At 51.2% G+C, this 23,817-nt stretch overlaps 9 protein-coding genes across 9 annotated transcripts; 5 read left to right on the top strand and 4 right to left on the bottom strand.

The window, feature by feature from the left end:
* Positions 1-492: 492 nt before the first annotated feature.
* ALT_8702 (putative translation regulator (Cya5)) lies at positions 493-4,380 on the top strand (the record flags this gene model as incomplete). The annotated part of the gene is made up of 1 exon (XM_033557818.2): positions 493-4,380. One exon carries the CDS (start codon positions 493-495, stop codon positions 4,378-4,380), a length of 3,888 nt encoding a protein of 1,295 aa, XP_033413709.2.
* A 455-nt stretch (positions 4,381-4,835) lies between these two features.
* ALT_8703 (MCM DNA helicase complex subunit MCM3) lies at positions 4,836-7,920 on the top strand (the record flags this gene model as incomplete). Its single annotated transcript, XM_033557817.2, has 8 exons — positions 4,836-4,908; positions 4,965-4,983; positions 5,046-5,097; positions 5,150-5,196; positions 5,256-5,361; positions 5,420-5,683; positions 5,751-7,819; positions 7,884-7,920. The coding sequence occupies 8 exons, from the start codon at positions 4,836-4,838 to the stop codon at positions 7,918-7,920; spliced, it is 2,667 nt and encodes an 888-aa protein (XP_033413708.1).
* A 430-nt stretch (positions 7,921-8,350) lies between these two features.
* ALT_8704 (Spo7-like protein) lies at positions 8,351-9,751 on the bottom strand (the record flags this gene model as incomplete). Its single annotated transcript, XM_033557816.2, has 1 exon — positions 8,351-9,751. The coding sequence occupies one exon, from the start codon at positions 9,749-9,751 to the stop codon at positions 8,351-8,353; it is 1,401 nt and encodes a 466-aa protein (XP_033413707.1).
* Positions 9,752-10,496: 745 nt separating this feature from the next.
* ALT_8705 (putative alpha/beta hydrolase) lies at positions 10,497-12,242 on the top strand (the record flags this gene model as incomplete). The annotated part of the gene is made up of 2 exons (XM_033557815.2): positions 10,497-10,667; positions 10,734-12,242. The coding sequence occupies 2 exons, from the start codon at positions 10,497-10,499 to the stop codon at positions 12,240-12,242; spliced, it is 1,680 nt and encodes a 559-aa protein (XP_033413706.2).
* Positions 12,243-12,521: 279 nt separating this feature from the next.
* On the bottom strand, positions 12,522-13,760 carry ALT_8706 (uncharacterized protein; the record flags this gene model as incomplete). Its single annotated transcript, XM_033557814.2, has 1 exon — positions 12,522-13,760. The coding sequence occupies one exon, from the start codon at positions 13,758-13,760 to the stop codon at positions 12,522-12,524; it is 1,239 nt and encodes a 412-aa protein (XP_033413705.2).
* A 373-nt stretch (positions 13,761-14,133) lies between these two features.
* ALT_8707 (TatD family hydrolase) lies at positions 14,134-15,321 on the top strand (the record flags this gene model as incomplete). The annotated part of the gene is made up of 1 exon (XM_033557813.2): positions 14,134-15,321. One exon carries the CDS (start codon positions 14,134-14,136, stop codon positions 15,319-15,321), a length of 1,188 nt encoding a protein of 395 aa, XP_033413704.2.
* A 762-nt stretch (positions 15,322-16,083) lies between these two features.
* ALT_8708 (acetamidase regulatory protein) lies at positions 16,084-18,536 on the top strand (the record flags this gene model as incomplete). Its single annotated transcript, XM_033557812.2, has 3 exons — positions 16,084-16,147; positions 16,226-17,387; positions 17,447-18,536. 3 exons carry the CDS (start codon positions 16,084-16,086, stop codon positions 18,534-18,536), a joined length of 2,316 nt encoding a protein of 771 aa, XP_033413703.2.
* Positions 18,537-19,422: 886 nt separating this feature from the next.
* Positions 19,423-20,602, bottom strand: ALT_8709 (nuclear transcription factor Y subunit beta; the record flags this gene model as incomplete). The annotated part of the gene is made up of 4 exons (XM_089600457.1): positions 19,423-19,677; positions 19,772-19,899; positions 19,972-20,082; positions 20,410-20,602. 4 exons carry the CDS (start codon positions 20,600-20,602, stop codon positions 19,423-19,425), a joined length of 687 nt encoding a protein of 228 aa, XP_089455350.1.
* Positions 20,603-22,889: 2,287 nt separating this feature from the next.
* Positions 22,890-23,421, bottom strand: ALT_8710 (putative prefoldin subunit 2; the record flags this gene model as incomplete). The annotated part of the gene is made up of 4 exons (XM_033557810.2): positions 22,890-22,922; positions 22,989-23,181; positions 23,233-23,323; positions 23,382-23,421. The coding sequence occupies 4 exons, from the start codon at positions 23,419-23,421 to the stop codon at positions 22,890-22,892; spliced, it is 357 nt and encodes a 118-aa protein (XP_033413701.2).
* Between the last annotated feature and the right edge of the window lie 396 nt (positions 23,422-23,817).

Consider the following 23,817-nt stretch of genomic DNA (forward strand, 5'->3'; position numbering starts at 1 on the left):
ACAGAGGTGGTCGGGAATCGTGGTCGCTTGGAATCAATGTGGATAGTCCAAAGTGCGGGTTGGTAGTCGGGGCGTGGTCAGATCTCGGCCAAACGAATGCCCGGCTCATTTTGCGGGAACTTCTTTTGCTGCATCGTCCAAGCTCATATGCCCGCCCCGTCAAAATTTCGTCTGCTGCAAACATCACATCATATCACTCAAGAATACTCTAAACCGGCATTTTGATAGAACAGAATTGATTGAATTTACCGATAAAGAATTGACTTCTGCGGTTCTTCCGGGTCCGGTGCCTCGTCGGTGGCAATTTCTTGACCATCCTGCATCATTCGATCATTCTGGATACTATCGTTCAGCTGGGAGCTTTGCGAAGTCTCGATACATCGGCTGATTTTGTCGTTCTCTCGACTTCTTGAAGCGCTTGATCCAGATATGTTACGCTCTGCAGTTGAGAATCGGTGATTTCAGGGTTTGGCACGGCGACTTTTCAGGGTAATGCTGGAACGGGCTGCCGGATGCCTTGAGAACGCAGGTCGGCGTTTCTTCCGGGATTCCAAGGGGGCACTTCGGGGTCGGAGATCTTGGTATCCTCATTTTACGCAGAGCAATGGGACAACTGCGGAGGCTGTACATCTGTCACACTCGGCCTCCAAAACATCAGACCACCAGGATTCGATAACCTCTGTCTCTTGGAAGGCGAGGCAAGCAACTGCCGATACATGGACCCCTGTTCTCGATTTCCTGTATCCTCCACGTACCCAGGAATTTGCTGCGTCGCTCTTGTTACGCCCGCCCCGGAGACTTGCCCTACGACGCAAGAAGAAGCTGATACCTGCTCTCACCAGGGCTTACACATCGGTGGCTGCGAGCCTCTGCAAGCCCGTCGTTCCAGATAAACATGTGGTGGATATTGATGCGAAGAGGGCGAATCAACTCGAACGAATACGAGCCAAGGAAGAACTACGATCAATTCTCAATGAAAGTAAACCGGGTGTCTATGGAGACTATGACAGGGCGTGGGAGTTTTATGAGACAGCTCGCCGACCGAAAGATGTGAGTCCGGCTTTCTTGGCTCACTTGAGTAGGTCAACACTGTTGCGCAACAATCTACGGGCTCAGTGGGTCTTTCGGAGAATCTATCCTCGTGACCGTTCCGCTGAAGATTATCTGCACCTGGCAAAGTCTTACTTGGCTGTCGGGAAGCCTGATGAGATACACAGAATTTGCAAAGACGCGAGAGGCGGGGGCGGAGATGTTCTTTGTTGGGCCTTTGCTTTTTCGCATTTTGTCAATAAAGCAAATTGGCACTCTGCTGAGAAGTTTTGGAATGCGCGGCCGCCATCCTCTGAGAAGGCATTGCTGAGTGCAGTCGCTTCTGAGCTGGATGACTCCAACCTTCCGACGAAGCTTTTCGATCTCGCTAAGGTATTGCGGAGTCAGGAGACCTCGATGTCCTGGAGTGGTCTTGTCCACTTTCTCCTGGACTATGCTTTTTCAAATTCTCGAGTCGCGGCGGACGTATCGACAGAAAATTTCCTCCATCTATTAAAGGAGTACAATCTACTGGGGTTCCTCACGGCGCAGCACTATTTCCGCCTGATTCGGACTCTCCAGTCCTCCGATGTTCGCTCTACATTCACGAAGTCAATTGTAGTGTACCGTAATCTTCGCTGGCAGATGGAACAGGAAGTGCCTCCAGCAGATCTTTTGGGCGCGTTTTTGCGGGGTCTGGCTCATTTCGAAATCACAACTGGGATACATTATTTCCTGGGTGAATATGCCCGTTTCCACGGCCAGCCATCCATTGACGCATACAAAAACGCGCTCATTGCGTTTTCAAGAGCCGGAGATGTGGAAAATACCAACAGCGTTTTTGAACAGCTTGTGATGCATCACGGGAAGCCCTCGAGTCGGAGGCTTTTGACTCCGCTCCTTTACGTCCATGCCAGGGTTGGCGATGTAACGGCGACGCGTCGCCAATTCGAGAGAGTATCAAAAGAATTCGGTCTGACGCAGAACACTGTGTGTTGGAACATCCTTCTCACTGCATATGCCAATGCAGATGACTTCGGAGGAGCCTTCGCTACCTTTGACAAAATGCTGGAGGAGGGTGTCCAGCCTAACTCTCATACTTTCGGAGCGTTGATGGGACTCTGTGCAAACAGGGGGGATATAGACACTGTCCGTCAATTGCTCGAGTTAGCGAAGAGAAGCCCTGTGCGGATCACTACGCCGTTACTGGATACAATCGTTGAAGCCTATTGTAACAATCGGGAGCTTGAAAAAGCTGAGAGTGTTGCTGAGACCTGCCTTGGTCTGGACGTCAAAGGGTCTCGAGTGAGGATGTGGAATGTGCTGCTTTGGAACTATGCATTTCGCATGGACTTGGAGTCCATTTCAAGAATACGTTCCCGCATGGATTCTGCTGGAGTGCAACCTGACGCCATGACATATGCGGCTCTCATGCTCAGCTTGGTGCTGCGAGGGCAGACCGATCCCGCGCGCCGAATTCTCAGAACACTTCATCGAAGCAATCACATGTACGCCACAGAATTTCACTATGCCATCATCTTGTACGGTTATGTGAAAGAGCGGAACCGAGACATGGTTCACATCATTTTTCGCGAGATCAAAGAACGTTTCAAGCGTCCTGGATTCACTTCGCGGCTTCTCGTCCTCAGAAATCAGCTGCAACGCGATTTGGAACTTATCAAAACTGGTGGACGGGCAGTTAGTGGTGCCAACGTTCGGTTAGAGAACGCGGAAAGATTCCTTGCCGAAACAATCGCCGATTTCGACAAAACCAATATGGCGTCAAAAGAACCATTGCCCGGCGCGGGCAGATTACCAATCACCCAAGCTTTCCCTGCTATGTACTATGAATACCTCATCACGGCATATGGCACTCGGGGAGTTTTCCACAGGGTCAAAGAACTCTTCGATCAGTTCCTCCGCGACAGAAAATCCTCCACTTCTGAACGCCCCGCCTATGATGTGGCGCCTCTCCGTCTCGTTTCTGCGCTGATGCTTACTTATTTGAAGTCAGAGCAGTATAAAAAGGTCGAAGAGTGTTGGCAGATTACGTTTCCCCGTGTTGTCAAGATGGCTACTCAGCCTGACCTTGATGAATGGCTGGCTGATCGCTTGCTACGTGCTGAAGAGACTGAGCAGCCCGATTATCCAATACCAAGCCCTGTCAACTCCCACAAGGATGTTCTCCTGAGTTCGGACAAGCCGGACATACTTGCTTTAAAGCCGCCGTCAATCTTACCGGCATGTCGATTCCTGCTGTCGCGACCCCTCTCCTTGTACATGCGATCATTGGCGTATCGGAACGAGACCTGGAAGATACCTCAAGTCGTAGCAGAAGTACAGAAAGCAGGATTTCCTCTGACAACTTTCAATTGGTCCACATACGTGCAGATGATGGCTTCTTCCGACAAGCCTTCTGACCAGGTTGAGGCGTTCACTATCTTTGAGCGCAAGTTCATGCCTAACTTTCCTGGATGGAATAATCTTCGCCGGGGTTACGGAGTGAGACCACCTGGCGTACCTTCGACCATTGATGTTATGGAGAACCCGAGACGTGCGAAACCTCCTAACATGCTCGGCAAAGAATCTCGACGCTACTGGAGCAAGATCCAGCCTGACTTCATGCAACCTACATATGTCTCGATGGTCTATCTGGCATCCGCATTACAAGCGTTCCGGGAGAGGAGTATCTTTGACGGAGGATTGGAGGTCGGGACTCTCTTCAAAGTTGCGCCTAAAACTATTGCAGCCATTGCGGACATGCCGTACCTTCGTGAGAAGTTCCAAGGTGTGTTACTTCGGCGTCGTCAGGAGCAAGGTGACAAGAAGGGAGACTCTGGAGATCGTGATCATTTTGTGTGGACCGGCGGCATCCTTGGCGTTGGTGGCAAACCGAGGTCTCCAACAGCCGTTGAGCAGTCAGCGATGGAAGCGGACCAAGAGGAAAATGCTTCGGCCAGCGCGCGGCCCCAGCCAGGTGTGATCCACGACGAAGCACCTGATGGCACAAACGCTCCTGCTGTCGAGACGGAATTATTCCCTGAAGACGTGTCCACGCCTAACACCAAGAGCATAGACCCGCAGGACCAGTTCGATATTGAGGCAGAAGCGCTCCTTGGGTCCAGACGGGCTCTGCTAGAGGCGAGCGAAGCATTGCTGGACAATGAACACCGCGCTTCAGCGGATGAAGGCGATGAGACAGACATGTCTGCCTTGATGGACGATTTGGCAAACTCAGACGAAGATGCGCCAGAATCAGCAGACGGGCGACAACAACAGGAACCGCCTACCGAGCATCAAGGCCAGCCAGAGCAGGAGCAACACAACAGCGGTATGGCGCAGGATGCATAGGATTCTTTTTCACTTATCCCGTTTTGGTCAATCTTGTATATCAGAATCTATGATTGTATATTATTACCTATAGATATATATATCCACTTTTTTAGGACATTTGTATAATATGGATGACTTCTGATAATGAGTGTAATCATATCGGGCTACCATACAAAGTAGGAAGCCAGGACATTGTCACATGACATTATACTTTGGCTGAGTCATTAGCGACTATTCCGCGACGCGTCAAAGATGAAAGGACGCGTTCCAATTATGCCCGATTTGGGTGTCGTGTTTCTTGAAGAAAGATCCCTCCGCTAGCAACCATTCAAGGAACAAATTGGACATCCCCCATTATCGTCCTTGAATGAGACTGAACTGCAGTGCCAGCGAAATAAACTCGTTAAGTCTTTTGATCACATAATTGATCACCTCTGTCATATAAATCCACAAGTCGGTGGACATCCTTCGTCATGGATGGGGTACAACTCCGCGATGAGGCCGGTCAAGATCGAGTGAGAGCTGCAGTCGAGTTTCTCGATCCAAGTAAGTTTTCAACATACATGCTTCGTGAAGTAAATTTCTGACTAGAGTCCTGACAGGCGATGCCCGCGCGCGAAGGTCCGTTGAGATCCACAAGTACCCTCCCTTGCTGAGACATGATGGTTCTGACGAGCGAACAGCTACCGAGCCGATATTGTGCTGATGCTGAACCGGGGACTGCGTCGCTTAACAGTATGCTATGTTTACGTTACAAGCTTGGCACAAAAAACTAATAGGCACACAGGTCAGCATCGATGAGATCAGAGCTCACAACCGCGAATTGGCAGATGGGTGAGTCCAGCACGGTTTGCAGTATCGCTAGGGTCATGGTGGGCTGATGCTCTCTCTAGCCTTCTTACCTCTCCGTTCGATTACTCTCTGGCTTTTGACAGGGCTTTGAAGGAGGTTATCAAGACATTGCCGAACCGACCTTCAAGGGAAACAGCCGACGATGTGGTATGCACATTATAATGAAGATTTCTGGTCACGCGGCATCTGTGCTAATGAATTGCAGAATTACTACTGTGCCTACGTTGGTGCTTTTGGAGAATTTTCTTGCAACCCCAGAACTCTGGGTTCTTCTCACTTGAACCGAATGATTTCTCTCGAGGGTATTGTCACAAAATGCTCTTTGGTTCGCCCGAAAGTCATCCAAAGTGTACACTACAACGAACGGAAAGATCGATTCGTTGCGAGGAGGTATAGAGATCAGACAATGACAACTACCGGAATTACCAACATGAATGTCTATCCTCAAGAAGATGATGAGAAGAATCCGGTATGCCATCGAAGGAAGAGCCTTAACTGGACTGGTATCGCTGATGACTTTGTTTTCGTCTTTCTAGTTGATCACAGAGTACGGGTACTCGACATACCTGGATCACCAAACCATTTCTATCCAAGAAATGCCAGAGAGAGCGCCTGCAGGCCAGCTTCCTCGGAGTGTCGACGTAATCTTGGACGATGATCTGGTGGACAGTGCCAAACCTGGAGACCGGATTCAGCTGGTGGGAATTTACCGCTCTTTGGGAAATCGAAATGCCGGCTCTGGGTCTTCGACTTTTCGCACGGTTGTTATGGCCAACAATATCATTCAACTGTCTTCAAAGTCTGGCGGAGGCATTGCACAAGCTACTATCACGGACACCGACATTCGAAACATCAACAAAGTCGCCAAAAAGAAGAACGTATTTGAGTTGCTATCCAACTCCCTTGCACCTAGCATATACGGACACGATTATATCAAGAAAGCGATCTTGCTGATGCTCTTGGGTGGAATGGAGAAGAATCTCGACAACGGCACGCATTTGCGTGGTGACATCAATATCCTCATGGTCGGTGATCCCTCGACCGCCAAATCGCAACTCCTTCGTTTCGTCTTGAATACAGCACCTCTCGCAATCGCAACCACAGGTCGGGGCTCTTCGGGAGTCGGTTTGACAGCCGCTGTCACTTCTGATAAGGAGACTGGGGAGCGTCGTTTGGAGGCCGGTGCCATGGTCCTGGGTGATCGCGGTGTTGTCTGTATTGATGAGTTCGATAAGATGAGTGATGTGGATCGAGTGGCTATTCACGAGGTGATGGAACAGCAGACGGTCACTATTGCCAAAGCTGGCATTCACACAAGCTTGAACGCTCGCTGCAGTGTTTTGGCAGCCGCTAATCCTATCTACGGACAATATGATCCTCACAAAGACCCTCACAAGAACATCGCCCTTCCTGATTCACTTCTCTCACGTTTCGATTTGCTTTTTGTTGTGACGGACGATATTGAAGATGCCAGGGACAGAATGGTCTCGGAGCACGTCTTGCGCATGCACCGTTACCGTCAACCCGGAACCGAGGAAGGTGCCCCGGTTCGGGAAGACCTCAACCAAACCTTGGGTGTTGGGCTTGAAGATAACCAGGACTCCAACCAGCCGACGGAGGTGTACGAAAAGTTCAATGTTATGCTCCATGCCGGAATGGCCAACTCGAGCCGCAAGGGCAAGGGCATTGAAATTCTGAGCATTCCCTTCATCAAGAAGTACATTCAATACTCCAAATCGAGAATCAAGCCAGTCCTCACTAAGGGTGCCGCCGATCATATTGTCGCGACGTACTCGGCTTTGAGAAATGACGAGCTCTCGGGCAACCAGCGTCGAACATCCCCTATAACCGCGCGTACGCTGGAGACATTGATTCGTTTGTCCACGGCGCACGCGAAGGCTCGCTTATCGAACCGAGTCGAGGAGCGAGATGCCAAGGTTGCGGAATCTATTCTGCGCTTCGCTATGTTCAAGGAAGTTCTTGAGGATGAGCGCCGCAAGAGGAGGAAGGTCACAACGTTCGACGAAGACTCCGAATCGAGCGAATCCGACTCTGATAATGACAATACTCCCGCGAATACAACCGCCACGCCACGGTCGAGCCGGCGAGTCGGAACAATGCGAACACGTTCAGCAGCTACGCGGTCCAATAACGGAGACGAGATGGATGCCGACGGAGACGTCGTGTCGGAAGACGGGGACGGTTTGTACTCTGCTAGCCCACGAGGCCAGCGACTACGTTCAAGCCAGACAAACCGTACGCAGACGCAGACAGATAGCCAATCTCGGATGTCCGTTGCTTCTTCGCAACCGGCGTCGCAGCTCATCCAGTCTCAGACCGATGATTCACAATCACAGAATGCCATGAGATCTACTACTACGTCCCAGCCAATCCAACCTGCGCGCTTGACCGTCTTCCGTCAGGCTCTAGGCCCACTCATGGGCACACGGCTGTTCACTCACGGCGATACCGCCGATGTGGAGGAACTCATTGGAGCAGTTAATACCGCTGTGCGGGAATCCCCCTCACTCGGAGCAGGCCATGTCTTCCAGCGAGCAGAGGCAATTGAGGCACTGAAAGCCATGAACGAAAGAAACGAGTTGATGTAAGTCATCCGACAGATATTTTGACATGATCGTCAGGCCTGACTAACGCTCTTTTGCTCACAGGTTCCTTGAGGACGATGAGACTGTTTACAGGATTTAGATCCAATGATTATTGCATACTAGTGGTTAGAATAGTGTTTCGGGAAGGGTTGACGGATTTCATTCCAATATGTTGAATGGCGCCGGAGACTCAGTATGGCGTATCGGAGTTTTTCCTTTACTTTTTGTATGCAAGTGACACAATAGTCTGCCCATGTATGAGAATAATGTCTTACAATGCATAGCCCCTGGCATAAGGTCCCATGCTCACTGCAATTGAGTTTGAAGAGAACGCTCCATGATTCTAGATCTATTTTCTTGCTTGTATATCGGGAGATCGTTCAGCTACGACCACAAAGGCACAGTGGAGAATAAATCCATATATTGACGAGAGTCTGAAAATCCGTTCGCGGATACATCGACACAAAAATCCATACAATGCATGTGATGGTTCTAATTATGGTATATGACGGACATGGGATGCGTCCAAACTACACCGAGGGACTAGCTTCGCGGGACTGTGTGCCCTCGCGACTCTCGCCCAGGAACGAATCATCGGACGAGAGCGATGGCGTACTATAGATGCCCTCCCTGATCTGCGCTTGGGTCAAAGGCGAGAGCCCGCGGGAAAGTGATTTTGTGCCCTTCTTTTTCCGTAGCTGCATGCTCTGTTCCGAAGCAGTGGAAGACGGGGTTGTGCTTCCCCGGCGTGGACGGCTGCTGGCGGAAGAGCGAGACGGCGGACGATCGTCGATGTCCACTGGCGTTGTACTACGAGATGGGGTACGGGAATGGGACTCTGAGCGCGCACCACGTCTTGTGGGAGATTTGAGATCGTGGGCGTGTTTGGAGATGCTGGAGTGATGATGGTGATGACGATGCTTGTCTCCGTCGCTGGACTTGAGGGTTGCGGCGACGAGTCGTCGGCGTTGTGAGGCCTTCCAGCCTAACCCGAGCCCGAGCCACCAGAACCAGCCACCTTCTTGTTGAGCGTGTTGGCGCTCCTTCTGCCGCAACTTCTCGCGCAGTTGAGCGCGTCGCTCGTTCTCCTTTTCCCAGAACTCGGTTCGGTAATCATCCCAGTTCTCGCGGAATTCAGGCGAGAAGGATTTGGGAAGAAGAAGCAGACGGATGTAATCACCCCCGGGGCTGAGATCTTCCTCCACAAGGCCTGATTCGCTGTCGACGTTGTTGTAATACTGCTGGTAGTGCTGCCGACCACCGCGCTTGTCCGACGACGGGCGCTCGATGTAGTGGAAATTCCCGGTTGGAGCAGGGAAGAAAGGAGAGGTGAATGGGAAGAGAAAGGAAAGGTAGGATAGTAGCTCCTGCCACCAGGGGCCCCGGATGATGACGATCTTGGTGTTCATGGTGCGTAGGCCGCGGTTGGCGACGGCGAGCCAGCGCCGTGGCCATCGCACTCCCCGTTCCCACTGTCCTGTTCCCCAGACTAACAACGCAGTGACGATTCCTCCTAGCAGCGCAACCTTTTCCCCCATTTCGACCATCCAGTAAATGGAGCCGCCCACCCCGCTGCCATCTTCCCGCGGACGAAGGAAGAGCGCGTAAGCAAAGTAGGCAATCCAGGCAGCCAGCAGGAGCAAGAAAAAGGTATTCTGTCTTCGGCGTTCCCGCAGCGCCAGATACTGAGCTCGCAGCGAACTTTCGAGAATGAGAAGGTTCAGGTAGATTTGAGGAGGAGACGAGGGCAATGTCGAGAGCAGATCCGGGGTCGATGAACGGGGCGGGGAGGGAGGAGCCGGGGCATCTTGAGAAAACGGCGGCTGAAGGGTGTTCAATTGACCAGAGGGTTTGGATAGGGACTCTGGAAGACTTCCAGGAGCTGGAGAACCCTTGACAAGCTGATCCAGGCTCCGGGTTTGTGCAGCCATGACGCTGTGGAGGGAGGGGAGAAGGATCAACAGGAGGGGATCCCTTTGCAAGTAGAAGAGGAAATCGTAGACTTCTAGAGGGACTGCACGGCCTTTGCGGCCAGACGCGATTTCATCGCATGAGATGTGGAAAACAAAGCCAAAGAAGAAAGGTCGATAAGGTTGATAATAATAATGTTTCCGGCTCATCCAGCTACAGCATCACTAGCTCCACGAAAAAGAGGAGAAGAAAATCAGCCGGATCATCGTCATCATCATCTCCACTCAACGTTCCTCAGATATCTACTGCGACAAATAAAATGTTTTTCCCCCCATTCAAGCAATCTCATCTCATCGCATTTGTACGACTTATGATACCCTACAAATAATTATACCCATCGTTGAAACTCTAAACAGTCCTGGTTCCTCCCAGCTTCGTCATCATTCCGGCTGCCTGTTGAGCTTCGGGGATAAGCGGTCTTTGGCTTCGTTTCTGACCGCTACAAAACGCCCACCTGGTCTTCTTATTTCCACTGCTGACGGATTTATGACCTCTGCGTCCCTTTCCTATAAATATTCTTCTTGTCTCCTTTTGTGGGAGTGACAGGGATACCGTCTCTGTCACTCTGGACTACATCGCGACAAGCTGTCCGCCGTGCGACTTCCTTCACTCTCTTCCCAGGTCTCCCGACCCTGGACGTCATTTGAACCGCCCCGTCTCCTTTCTTCGCCACATCCCGCAATTCACCTACGCTACACATCCTCAATGACTTCGGAATCTCTCAGTTCGTCTAAGGACGACCTTCATGATCAAGCCCACCATGGTCCGTATGTCTCTCAGCAAGAGAGCACGCCGTATGCCGCCCGAGGGGCTAACGCAGCTGCAGTGCGCTCCTCGTGGTTTCCACTAGGCTACAGAGAAGGCTTCAATCAATGGGTAGGTTCCTGAAGTCGGGAGATGATAACCAAAGTTGTTGTACAAGTCACTGAGATTTGGTTCCAGTGGGCTAGTCTGCCAGCTGCGGCAGCAGAGCATAAAGTCCTCTCGTTCTTGCCCTATCTCCAGCATGAACCTCCTACGCATCTGCAGACCGGAAAGACCACCACTCAGCGCGATGGTGTGGCTCAAAGTCTGCAGTCGGCCGATCTCAGCCAGCAAGGTGAAGTATCGGCCAATTCCACCGACGATCCGTACGGACCAAGACGATGGCGCTCCAGCATGGTTGAATTGAGCGGTAAGGACAGGGCTCTAAATGAGTTTTCTGTGGAGAGAGTTGGTGAGGAAGCGGACCAACATTTGGTCATGCTCCACGGATATGGTGCGGGGCTGGGCTTCTTCTACAAAAATTTTGAACCTCTAAGCCGGCTGAAGGGGTGGCAACTGCACGCGTTGGATATGTTAGGCATGGGTCGCAGCACCCGACCACCGTTCCGCATCAAGGCTAAGAACAGAGAAGATGCTATCAAGGAGGCGGAGGATTGGTTCGTTGATGCATTGGAGGAATGGCGCGTGAAGCGCAAGATCGAACGCTTTACGCTGCTTGGCCACAGCATGGGAGGATATATGGGAGTCGCTTATGCCTTGAAGTACCCCGGTCGTTTGAACAAGCTGATCCTTGCCTCTCCAGTGGGGATTCCCGAAGATCCTTATGCTGTCTCTGCGGATATGCCCGAACCATCCGAGTCCAGTTTAGCCCAGGAGTTCACCCAGGACCAGCAAACTATCGCACAGACATCGTTGTCTGTCCCCCCGGAAGTAGCCCAGAAAGGCGACAACAACGTCCTGCTCAAAGGCTACGGTAACGCGGCGACAGCGGCACCACCGGAGAGCCGACCGGCCCGCCGCAACGTTCCCAAATGGTTTGCCTATCTGTGGGAAGCCAACATCTCTCCCTTCAGTCTGGTACGGTGGGCTGGCCCTCTCGGGCCCCGCATTGTATCTGGCTGGACCTCTCGGCGCTTCTCCCATTTACCCGCCAACGAAGCAAAAGCTCTACACGACTACTCCTATTCGATCTTCAGTCAACGTGGTAGTGGAGAGTATGCTCTTGCATATATCCTAGCTCCAGGAGCCTTCGCTCGTAGCCCTCTGATTCGGCGCATCCAGAACGTCGGACGGCAGATCATTCAGCCTTCGGCCTCTGACTCAGAGCCTGCGACCGCCACGGACGCCTCTCCCTTGCAACCGCCTTCTGACTCGGCAACTCAGGCTTCTCCACCCCCAGCTAAGCGTGAGACCGGTATTCCCGTCGTTTTCATGTATGGAGACCATGACTGGATGGATGCGGCTGGAGGTCTCGCAGCCAAGGCCAAGATTGAAGAGGAGAAACGGCGGGTTCTTCAGAATGCTTCACCAGAAGAGCGTGAGGCGGATAATGGCTCGGCTAAGGTGGTAATCATCAAGGGATCGGGTCATCATATCTACCTCGATGGATGGGAAGAATTCAACAAGGTGGTATTGGAGGAAATGGAAGAGGTGAGCCAAAGGGAGAGGGCTCGGGGTCGGACCTGACGCAGATGATGCACTGTTTCTTATGAGCGATATACCTTTTCCCCCGCAGTAATTATTTCCTTGTTTCTAGATAAATTCTGCAGATTCTGCGTCAGTGAGTTGGACATACTGAGTGTATTATTAGAGTATAATTCATAGATATGGTGAAATGGCCTCAGTCGCTAGAACCCATGAGTTGCAGACGCATAATCACTCAGTAGTCAATTTGTAAATCCAATTGCTAATATGCAAAACTACCAAGACGCTTCTGTTGAATTCTCAAAATCAATAACCAAACAGTCAAAAGGTCCGGTCTCTACTCAAAGAAGGACTGGGCAATTGCGATCCAAAGTTGGGCCCCGATACACTTCGTCTACGATATCTCACGCCTGTAGGATAATGAGCCATGAATCTTCCCATACTACGGGGCGTTGTGCTGGATCGATCCTCGACTGGTGTCGTGGTGCCCGTTGAGACCACACTCCCGCTGCTATTCGCTCCATTGTCCGGGCGGAAAGCAAAGTAACCCCCCGGGGCCTCGGCTGAACTTGATAGGCGCAATTGAGAATGTGTCTGCGGCGCACTGGCCATAGCACGGAAGAAATCAGAATATGTCGAAAGAGACGATGCGTCCTGAGACTGTGGCCGCGGAGAGAGACCTCGGGAGCGGGCCCCCGAGACGGCCGGCAAATGGAACTCTGACCTGTTTGACCGAGATGCTGAGGGAGAAGTAGGAGGTCGGCGAGTCTGACTCGGGATCAGGGAGGTGGTTGCGGAACGGTGGTGATGGCGCTGTCTGCGGCCATCGGGACTACGAGAGGCGGCCTGGCTGTGTCTCCAGGGCAGAATGTCTGCTGTTTCGGGGTGGTTCCGCAGTGGAAAGGGCTGTGAGGGGAGCTCGAGACGATCATTGATTGAGAGCCAGGCGCGCTCATCTGCCTCGTCGCTTAAGCTGTCCTTCGAGGAGGACGATGCGGACCTGGAAAGATGGCCATGCGACTTTGCAGATGGTGGGCAGCGCCAGCCACCCACGCCTTCGAAGTCTCGGCCTTCGTCTCCACTGACGAGAGTCAGGAGAGCAGATGGAGGAGTAGTAAACCCGTTTCTGCGCAGCTCTTCCTTGCGGACGGGCCGGCCATAGTCGCCGTCGGGGTGCCCGGTTGAAGCATTCGAACTATTCCGCCGTCGAGCCGGCGCCGGGCGAGTGTGCCCCCGAGAAAAGGGCGCTATTTGGAGATGGTTGCTGCTGTGAGGTAATATCACTGTGACGCCATGATCAATGGATCGCCTCTTGGGCGTGGCAGAGACGGCCGGGGTGGTCGGCTCAGAGGCAAAACTCAGCAATGAAGACTTGCTGGACGTCGGAATCACAAAGTAGTTTGAGACTATAGCAAAGCATAGCTCAACGTAAATGACCAGAAGTCGTAAAAACAGAGTCAGTACGGAGAGACAGATGGTAATATATGCCGAGAAGACCAGAGGTAGCGAAACCAGTGCCAGAAAAGGTACTGCCAACAAGGTGGAGCACGTGGTTGACATGAAGACTAAACGCAGAGAAGGTTCAGTATGAAATTGGAAGATAGTGAATGGCTTGGACGGGATAAAAGGGTATATTCCATCATATCACCCAGAATTCTGATCGGGGAAAGAGAGAGCCACGACATCTTGATAGACTGCGATGGCAAATGGAGCTTTAAAGTACTGCCTGGGTTGTTATCGGAGCTTCGCCTTGACAGCAACAAAGTGCGGAGAAAAAGCATGTGATACTGATACGTAGATGGCTAAGGTTGATGCCATTGATGCCCCAGGCAGTAATTACTGTTTATCATTACATCACAGCATTCCGTTGTCACTCTAAACTGTCTCTATCATACTACCACGAGATCAACGCATATGGACGGGAGGGAGGAACATGCCTGAAAATGAACATGACAAGGTCCCCGATTTTCCTTGGGAGCTGGGCGTCTACGATGCCCACTGTCACCCCACGGACACCATTTCGTCAATATCTGACATTCCAAGGATGAAAGCAACGACCCTCACAGTCATGGCCACTAGAGCAGAGGATCAGGGCCTTGTATTTCAGATAGCTAAAGACCTTAACAATGAAAAACTGACTGTGCAGGATGTCGAGATGGATCGCGTGCTTCCATGCTTTGGATGGCATCCATGGTTTTCACACCAAATCATCGACGATCAGGAGCCATCATCGGAGGCAGCGCAGGGCGTCCTGGATCCTGAGAGCAAGAAGATACATTATCAGAAAGTCTTAACACCAGCTCCAGAAGATGAAAACTTCATTTTTTCTTTACCTGATCCAAAACCCCTCTCACAATTCATCTCCGAAACACGCGAACGGCTACTATCTTTCCCACATGCTCTGGTTGGCGAGGTGGGCCTTGACCGTGCTTTCAGACTTCCAAAGGCCTGGACCCAGCAGGAGGCTGACAATCGGAACGTGCAAATAACGCCTGGATCTCGTGAAGGTCGGAGACTCTCACCCTACAGGGTGCACATGGAACACCAAAAGGCTATTCTTAAAGCCCAGCTTCGCCTCGCCGGGGAACTTCGACGACCAGTCTCGGTACACAGTGTCCAAGCACATGGAGCGGTGTTTGATGTCTTCAAGGAGCTATGGTCCGGCCATGAGCGCAGAGTACCATCGCGACGGGAGAGACGAAGACGTCTTAGCGTTGAAGGTGCTCACGCGGAGAGCGACGCGGAAGACGAGCAATTGCGAAAGTCACTAAAGCGCGAAGGTCCACCTCTCCCATATCCACCCCGGATCTGTATGCATTCGTACTCAGGTCCTGTGGAGCAATTGAAGCAATTTCTGAACCCTTCCAATCCCTCGGACGTCTACTTCTCCTTTTCCAATGTGATCAATTTCAGCGGACCGTCGTCTCAGAAAGTCATCGCAGTTATCAAAGCTTTGCCAGAGGACAGAGTACTCATTGAGAGTGACCTTCACACTGCTGGACAGCAGATGGATGATTTGCTCGAGGGTGTTGCCCGGCAGATCTGTGAGCTCCGTGGCTGGTCTTTACAAGACGGGGTCCAACGACTGGCAGATAACTGGAAACGGTTTGTGTTTGGGTAGCTACATTGTACACTACTTTATGTTTGTGTTTGGGTAGCTACATTGTACACTACTTTATGTTTAAGCCGATTCATATGCTCAACTTTTGTACATACATTTAGAGCAATCACAGAGAGTACAAGGTCTGTTTAAGCATACATAGGCACAGTCTTGTTCAAGATATCGAAACTTTGGAAGAGATATGTTTACATGCATCAAGGTGAAGACAACTTGGCTGCGATCAATAATGTCCTTAATTTCGGAGAACTAACGGAGTACGACTGGATACGACTCTTCGAGTCCCCAGGCTAGTGCCTGGCTTGAAGATTATGAAGATCCTGGACAGCTCCTTGGTGCAGACACAGACCGCAACTGATAACAGCTTCGCTGACGGAAAACTGCCTTTTCTCGCTGTCTTCAGCCAACAAGACCTTCTTTGCGCCCTCCAAAACGCACATTGAGCTCAACGACAATGTCGAATGCCATTCTGGTCTCGCACATTCCATTATCAAACAAAATCCTCCGACTGCGCCTTCTCCGCACCTCCACGTGACCCTCCCCAGACGCAGCTTTTCCCCACTTTCGTTCATTATCGGTCTTCTCTTTATCGCTGTTCCTGCGATTTCTCTCTCGGCAGTTGCCTATCTCCCACTTCTACTCTTCTTTCTGATTGTCTGGATCATGTCGGGCTCCTGAATCGATATCCCAATTCCGGACCTCTCTCGGCTTCACATGATGAGGAAGAAAGTCTACGGGCCCTGAATCTGCCTCGATGCTTTTGCTATGTCATCCACAGCGCAGAATAGCCTTTCACCCACCGGCAATGGTGTGACCAAGCGCAAGTCAGGTAGACATCACCTCTGTTGACTACCATTGTTTCCATGATTTACTTGCCGATATCGATACTGATCTTCCTCTGGCTTAGGCTCTGCAGCCTGCGTCCACTGCCATCGGCGCAAAGTCCGGTGTGACGCACGTATCGTTGGCCTGCCCTGCTCCAACTGCCGCTCCTCGGGGAAAACAGACTGCCGCATCCATGAGAAGAAGAAGCGCCTTGCGGTACGCTCCATTCTGAATCCCGTTCCCATTCGTTGTCGGCCGCCGTCCACCTCCGAACATGTCCCCGAAGCGTCTCCTCCATCTACCATCAGCGAACCGACTGCTTTCATAACTGCTTTCCGCGGAGTTCAGCCAGAAGCAGCAGCTCCTCCGGCGAGCGTCGTTCCGAATGTTCAGTCCAAGGGGCAACATCTCCACAGCCATAGTTATAGCCACACGTCTCCACAAGCACAGGAATGCCATCTTCCGCCCGCTTCGGACCGTCTCGCCGAACAGGATGCCCATGCCGACTTTGAGAAGCGACTGGTGAAGCTCATTGACGATGAGGAAGGGTCAGGTGCTCGGGAAATTCAGCGGGGCGTGCGAGCAATTTATGTTGGACACGAGCTGTCCAACATGTCCTTCCTGATACGTCAACAGCGCGATAAAGATGATGACGTATATCACTTTGCGGGCAGCGAGATACCACGGCGACAGTTGAAAACCGGCCACGACCAGCTTCTCGTAGATGCTCTGACTCTACCGGAGCCGGCCCTCGTCGACGAGCTTGTCCAGGCATACTTCACCCACGTGAACCCGGGATATCCCATTGTTGAAGAAGATCAGTTCATGACTCAGTATCGCAATAGAGACCCCTCTGATCCTCCGCCTATCCTGCTTTTGCAAGCCATTCTATTAGTCGGATGCCATGTCACGTATCCAAAAGAAGAGCGGGATACTTTGAAGGACATTTTCTTCCGTCGCGCGAAATGGCTCTTTGACAATCGCATTGAGCGAAACCGTGATACCTTGGTGCAAGCTGCGCTGCTCTTGACGTGGCATTCAGACAGCCCCGATGATGATGTTTCTGCCAACGCTCACTACTGGGTCGGTGTTGCTGCTCGAATCGCGACTGGCCTCGGCATGCATCGAAATCCAGTCTCGAGCAGGTTCGTTTCCCGGGACCGCCGGATGTGGAGAAGGCTATGGTACATACTGGTTCAGTTCGATGTATTGGTCTCCCTTTCGTATGGTCGACCTCAAGCTATGTAAGTGCGCTAGCCCGGATGTGAGTCTCAATGCCTGCTCTAATCTCTCTGTGCGCCAGAAACCTCGAAGACTCCGATGTCTCTCCGTTGACAGCCTCTGATTTTGAAGGCTGCGGGGTCCGTGTCCAGACGGACTATGTCATTCATTTTTCAGAGCTTTGCACAATGATATCTTATATTGTGCGCGAGCGATTCGGACTACGAGTCAGTTCGGAGCGTCGCAAAGCCGCATTGCAAGAAGCAGATGAAGCTCTTGCGAACTGGTCTTTGCGGCTTCCAGACAATCTGCGGCTGCGTGCCTCGGATATGGATCCTTGGTCCGCCATGCTTCACTTGACCTACAACAATTTTCTCATCCTTCTTCACCGGCCCCATCCCAGGGCATCCGCGTACTCGGATGACTACGGCCCGCATGATGCAGAGATCTGCAGTGCAGCCGCTGGCGTCATCGCATCTATCTTCGAAGAACTCCGCTTAAACGATCGTCTCAAGTACCTATGGTATTCCGGCGTCCATACTCTCTTTACAGCGATGATCCAAGTTCGAGTCGAGCTGCGATTCTCGAACCCTGTCTTAGCCATTAACGCCCTGCGCCGCTTTGATTCCGCCTCCTACTCACTCCGCGAACTAGCCAAGTACTGGTCGCACGCCACCACTATTCTACGCCTCTTCGAAGATTCGAAACGTCTACAAGAGGATCTTCGCCTGGCAACAGGCGAAAGATCCAGACCCTTCAGCAGCACGCACAACCAATCCCAGACCCAGACCCAGAACCAAAACAAGAACCAGAATCAACACATTTCAACAAACACATCTGTACAACCCCCACAGCCAGATCGGCCCCTCCCCTCCTACGACGCTCCCACCCCGGACTCCACGTCTCTACCACAAACCACTGTCTCCCCGCACCAGAACCAACCCTTCGACAGCTGGATCCCATCCACGAACCTGGCAACTGTCGATACGATGGATCAGCCAAGGGAATTCCTGGACTGGCGCCAGCTATTCTCCTTCACGGATCCGGACCAGTCTGTCCTGCCGATGAGCATGGATGGGCTCCTGGAGCTGGAAGATGAATGGCGCCAGATCTATTGGCAGGAGACACCGATGTCGGATCTTCTCCAGGATGGAGGATGGATGCACGGCTAGCGCTGCTTGGATGGCTTGATGAACGATATATCATGAATGATACCTAGGATTTTAATTTGATGTCCTCAATTTGCGTACAACATATCTTCATGTCTATGGAAATAGTCTCTCCATAGTGGACTTCCACTTTGTCTTAGATCTACCAATGCACAAAGGCTCGATTGTTCCCTGAGCATCTGTCCAGAAAGTTAGCATCCCATCTGGCCCCTCGAATCAAGCCATCCACATAGGGGCCAATATCAAGACCCGGTCATTTTTCAAGGACAGCGAAGTCCCACCTCTTTCTTTCTATTAACTACTTGGCCCACCATATCACCCAAGAGATACTCATAAGTCACAAACCACCAACAAGTGGCATATATGAATACATATGATGATTCCGTATTTTCGCGACCAACTGCCCTCCCGTAATCAAACAATGAAATCCGAGAGATGACTGTGCTGTAAGCATGAAAAGAAATGGTTTCCACACGACACATTTACTATGAAAGGGTACAAACACCGTCGTGGAAGGGAACATATGACCAAAAAAAAAAAACAGAGAGGCCGCGGATGAAAACAGCATAAGCACACCAATGATCAACGGGGTAAAAAAATAAAGAATTAAAAAGCGCATCCGAACTGGTCCTGTTTACCCCTCTGTCGATTACCTCATGAATAGCCCAATGTGTCGTACCATGTCATAAAATGTTGCGCAGAGAGCAACACTCAAAGAACGTTAGGAGCATCCCCACAAACAATTCGAGACTCTGTTCCAAGGCAGACTCGAACCCCCCAAACAAGGGTAGCCTCGTCTCTGTCTTCGAGGGTATATTCTCATTCTGACAGCGCAGGATTTGGAGTGTGTGAGAGTCTTGCGCGGCGGACTCTGTCACACATGATGCGGTTAGTACGAGTCGCCTCCTGCGCCATTGTGAGGCTGGCCGACCATCGAAGGGTAGCCATAGGCTGAACTGTCCTGTTCGGATGGGTCCAGACCGGGGTTCATGATATTGTTTGTGTTATCTGCCGTTTCAGGAAAGCCGCCGGAAGCCGATGCACCAGGTCGTCCACCTTGCGTGCTGGATCCGCCCACGGGCCCTCCAGCATTGTAGCCGCTGCTCGTGGGCCTATTCTGATGTTCGCCACGGGCGGACTGAGTCTGGAGGAGTACTTAGCACATGATATTACAACCCACCAGACCACCAACCGTTGGTGGGGAGGCAGGCCGCCTGAGCGTGTTGTACAAGTCTTACCTCGCGATACTTTGACAAGTATATCTTGAGCGCTTCCGCGTAATTTTCGAAGCCAAGTGAGGTCATGGCGAACAGAATATCCTCACCATTTACCGTCTTCCGTTTCTCTTGCTGGCACTTTTCAGATGCTATACAGAAGAAGGCGCAATCATACGTTAGTCAAATGGACAAGTACCAGCAGCCGATGCAGTAACACTCACCCTCACTGGTGATAAACGAGATAAACTCGCTGACACACTCTTGCATGCACTCCTTGGCTTCTTTGGCGATCTTCGCGTTCTCTGGCAAGGCCAACTTCATGATACGGGCCACTTGACGGTAAATGTTAGCACATGTAGCTGTTTACCCATCATTCCTCCAAAATTGCGGGGGATAATTGCGTAAAAACTTTGAGCGGCGCAAAAAGAACGACATCGCAGAATAGGTATCTGACGAAAATTGTATCGCCGCAAATAAGAAAGGCGCTTCGCATGTAGAGCTACACTCGAACCGCAGGCGAATGAGGGTCTCCACAGTGCGATGTTTGTTGGTTAAGGAGGCAGGTTGGGGTATTTTCAATAAATGGATGGACGCAGGGTACGGTTAAAGTGAAGTAGGGCAGACGGCTGTTGGCCAGCAGTTGGATGTAAGGTACGCACAAATCAGGAGGACAAGGGAAGCTGCAAGGGAACGCAACTGACCATTCGCAATCGGGAGCCATCGATCTTGCTCCTTCACCTCGAATTCTCCCTGGTTCTGTGTTTGTTCCTGGTCCTTATCCATATGTTCTTGGTCTTCACCTGATTGCGCTTCCTGTTCCACCTCAGGCTCTTTCGAGGGAGAGGCCGACATGATTTTTAGCTATAGGTATACGCGCAGCGGATACTGGATAGGGTATGTGATAAGGAGTCGTCTATTTGCTCTGCTGGCAGACCACGTCAGAGATGCGTGCCTCGGGGGTATTGAACTCGGGCGCTATGATACACTCGCGTCAAAAGGCAAAATAGAGTTGTGTCTGGCTGGGCAGCGATTCGCTTCACGGCAGCCCGAACGTAGAGGCACAAGTGTCAGCAGTGCGGGGACGAGCAATTGTTTCTGCTATAGCTTCTGCCCTGAGGGTATAATCAAGGCGCGAAATCTGTTATTCGAGGAAAGACGCGACAGGTAAGATAATGACTCGATCAACCAAATCTGATTTGTTGCCAGTCGCAAGGATAAGTTAGTCCAAGAATTCGGAACGATAAAAATGTTAATTTTATTCCCTGCCACCTTTCGCGTGTTGTGGGCGGACGGTCCGCCTTACAGAACTGCAAAGAGGAGTGGTGCAGTGGTAACGTCAATCAGGTATGCGGGATGCTCCAACGCGGGAGATCTGGAAACCCGGAGAACACTCACAGTGACGCGGGTCTTCCGTGCGTAGCAACCAATGCAACAGTGGTGGGTCAAGTTGATAGTGGCACGTTGCGCAGAGGCAGACGAACGATCCACGGGAATCGGGAGAAGAGACTACATACCTTCGAACGAACGGGAGCTTCTGTTTCGCTTGAATGGTCCTCGGCCAGTTGTATTTCGACTGTTTCGTCCACTTAGGAGCTGAGCTTGTCCAGTAGATATTTCAGGATCCTGACTGGAGACGGATGGCGATGCGCGCAGATGTCAATTGGCGAACCAGGAATGTGTGGGCAGACCAGGGGAACTCTCACTGGTCGCTGACCAACGCCAATGAGATTTGTGGGAATCAGAATATTGAAGACACTTTCAAGCAGAGTTAAGTGAACTTTGATGAACTACTCAGTCACTTCGAGCTGGTGGATTGATTTGCCTGATGACTCGAATGAGAGATGGACGGTTGCTGAGGTGAGACACACGAAGTGCAGGGGCTCCAACCAAGGAGGGAACCCATAGCTGGCCTCAGGCGTCCGTTTACAATGTGATAACAATAAATTACGACAATGACCTCGTGATGCCGCGAGGTCTGTCAACCATACTCCACACAGTATGTATTGATACGGAAATACACGTGATTATTGGTATCTGTGGCATTGCAGCGTGACGGCGATGGCAAAGATGGTCTAGAAAAGCTCTTGTTTGCTTGATCCAAAGGATGACTGGCATACTCTCATGGTCCTCAGATTTGTAATGAATAATCTGCTATATGCTTTGAAGTGACAGCAGTGCCAGTACAACTCATTGGTGAGGCTGTGTTCTGAGCGCTCTGCATTTCAGGCACACACATGTTGCCTGTCAGCAGCCAAGGTCCAGCCTGAAGATTTTGACTTGACCCAGGACTCATCACAAAATCGTTCGGACGTCAGACCAGGAGGAGGTATCAGGCATCAATGACAGCATGATATCAGGAGCAATCGATGCATAGGACGATGAAGGTCGCAAGGTGTGGACTCTGCTCATGGACTTGACAAAAGTACCGGGCATCATGTCTTGACAAATGTGTTGGACAACCAGGTTTTCACCTGAGACAAGGCTGCACATGAGCAGCCTGCATTACGTTCGAGAACACCGAGTTGAACGCATGTGTTTGTCAGCTTGGGTGCCAGCAGCAGGTAAACCATTTACACTCTTGCTCCTCTACGGTACACTGTCTCAAGGCATGCGTCTTTCTATCCGAGACGCCGCCCGTTCTTTCTAAGTAATGAGATGAAAAGTTCCTTGAGGGGTCAAAGAGGCATAGTGAGCTGGATGAAGTTTGACGAGCGGTTTGACATGGGAGTTCATTATATCCACAACTAGTAGTTACTAGGTGATTCCATCCTTGTAGCAGAAACCGGAGTAATATGATATCACATCTTATCCCCGCTGAGCCTGGTTCCCAGACACGGGAGGATGCACAGCTGCAGGAGCTTCGTCGTATCAATGGACAGATAGCGGACCGACGGCATGCAACACATCTCGACTCTTCCTTTGAGAGAATGTTCAAGCATAAGCCCAGTCAGTCGCAAGGTAGAAGGCTCGGATACGCTCAATGCAGTCACCTCATGACTCCCGTTAACGCCTTTTCGATTCCGGTTCCTGCTCATGGTCGCGAAAGGAGACCATGGACACCAAAACCGCTAGAAGGATTGAAGAGGAATGGAGGGGTATTTCTGACTGCCATCCCAAGAAAAGAGGAAAGCATTTTAGATCATGGTTGTACGACCTGGATGTTGTTCTTTTTCTATTGAGACAAAAGGAGTCAATCATCAATACCATTAACATGATTTCCTGGCATTGGCAAACTAACCTTCCAATCGTCCAACTCGGACTGTTTGCTCTGATATTGCTTCACAAGTTCGTCGAGCACCTGTTTCAAACCATCTGAGTTTGTCTTGAGTGCAGGCAGCACATCCTTCACTGTTCGCTCGACCAAAACTCCGTTTACCATTCGGAAGCACTTGCGGTCCTGGGGGAGGGGCTCGAGTGTCTCAATGACAAGCCTAGTAAAGGTCACTACTGCTACCCTTTTAAAAATGGAAAGTAGAAAGTACTTATGCTCCTCTGCTTCCTGCTCAATGTCGCCAATCTTTTGCGCCATCTGTGTGAGTGTATTCTTGAAGTTCGTATATTGGAGCTGAAGCTCTGCTTCAGATTAGCCTTCGTCACTGCGTGGAAATGAGATGAGAACTCATCGGCGTACCCTGCTGCTTCTTGGGGTTTATTTGAGCTTGACTGGCCATTTTTTGATATCCGATGCTGTCACTCTGTTGTTGCAAAGGTCAGAATGCGATGCGGGGCGTGGTCTCGATTTCCGCCGCGCGGAGAGAAGCAGACTAAAAAGTTGCGTCTACGAAGGACGCTCAGGCTACAGTCTGAACAAAATTCCAGTTTAGACTCACTGTATTTTTCAATATCTAGAGTTGATCTCTAATTGAGCCTGCAAAAAGGTTATTCTCATTGTATATCAATCTCATGACCTATTCCAGGCCCCTCCATAGATCGAAACACGTGACATGGATGCCAATTTGTTTGCGCCGTTTGCCCCATCGCCGATAATCCACTCCGCAGTTTATCAGAACTTCTACACTTTGCCTAGCACCTGGCTCGAAGCAAGCGCCGGTGGCCATTCCTGCGCC

Source organism: Aspergillus lentulus, assembly GCF_001445615.1.
Source record: "Aspergillus lentulus DNA, contig: Alt16, strain: IFM 54703, whole genome shotgun sequence".
Taxonomy (NCBI): domain Eukaryota; kingdom Fungi; phylum Ascomycota; class Eurotiomycetes; order Eurotiales; family Aspergillaceae; genus Aspergillus; species Aspergillus lentulus.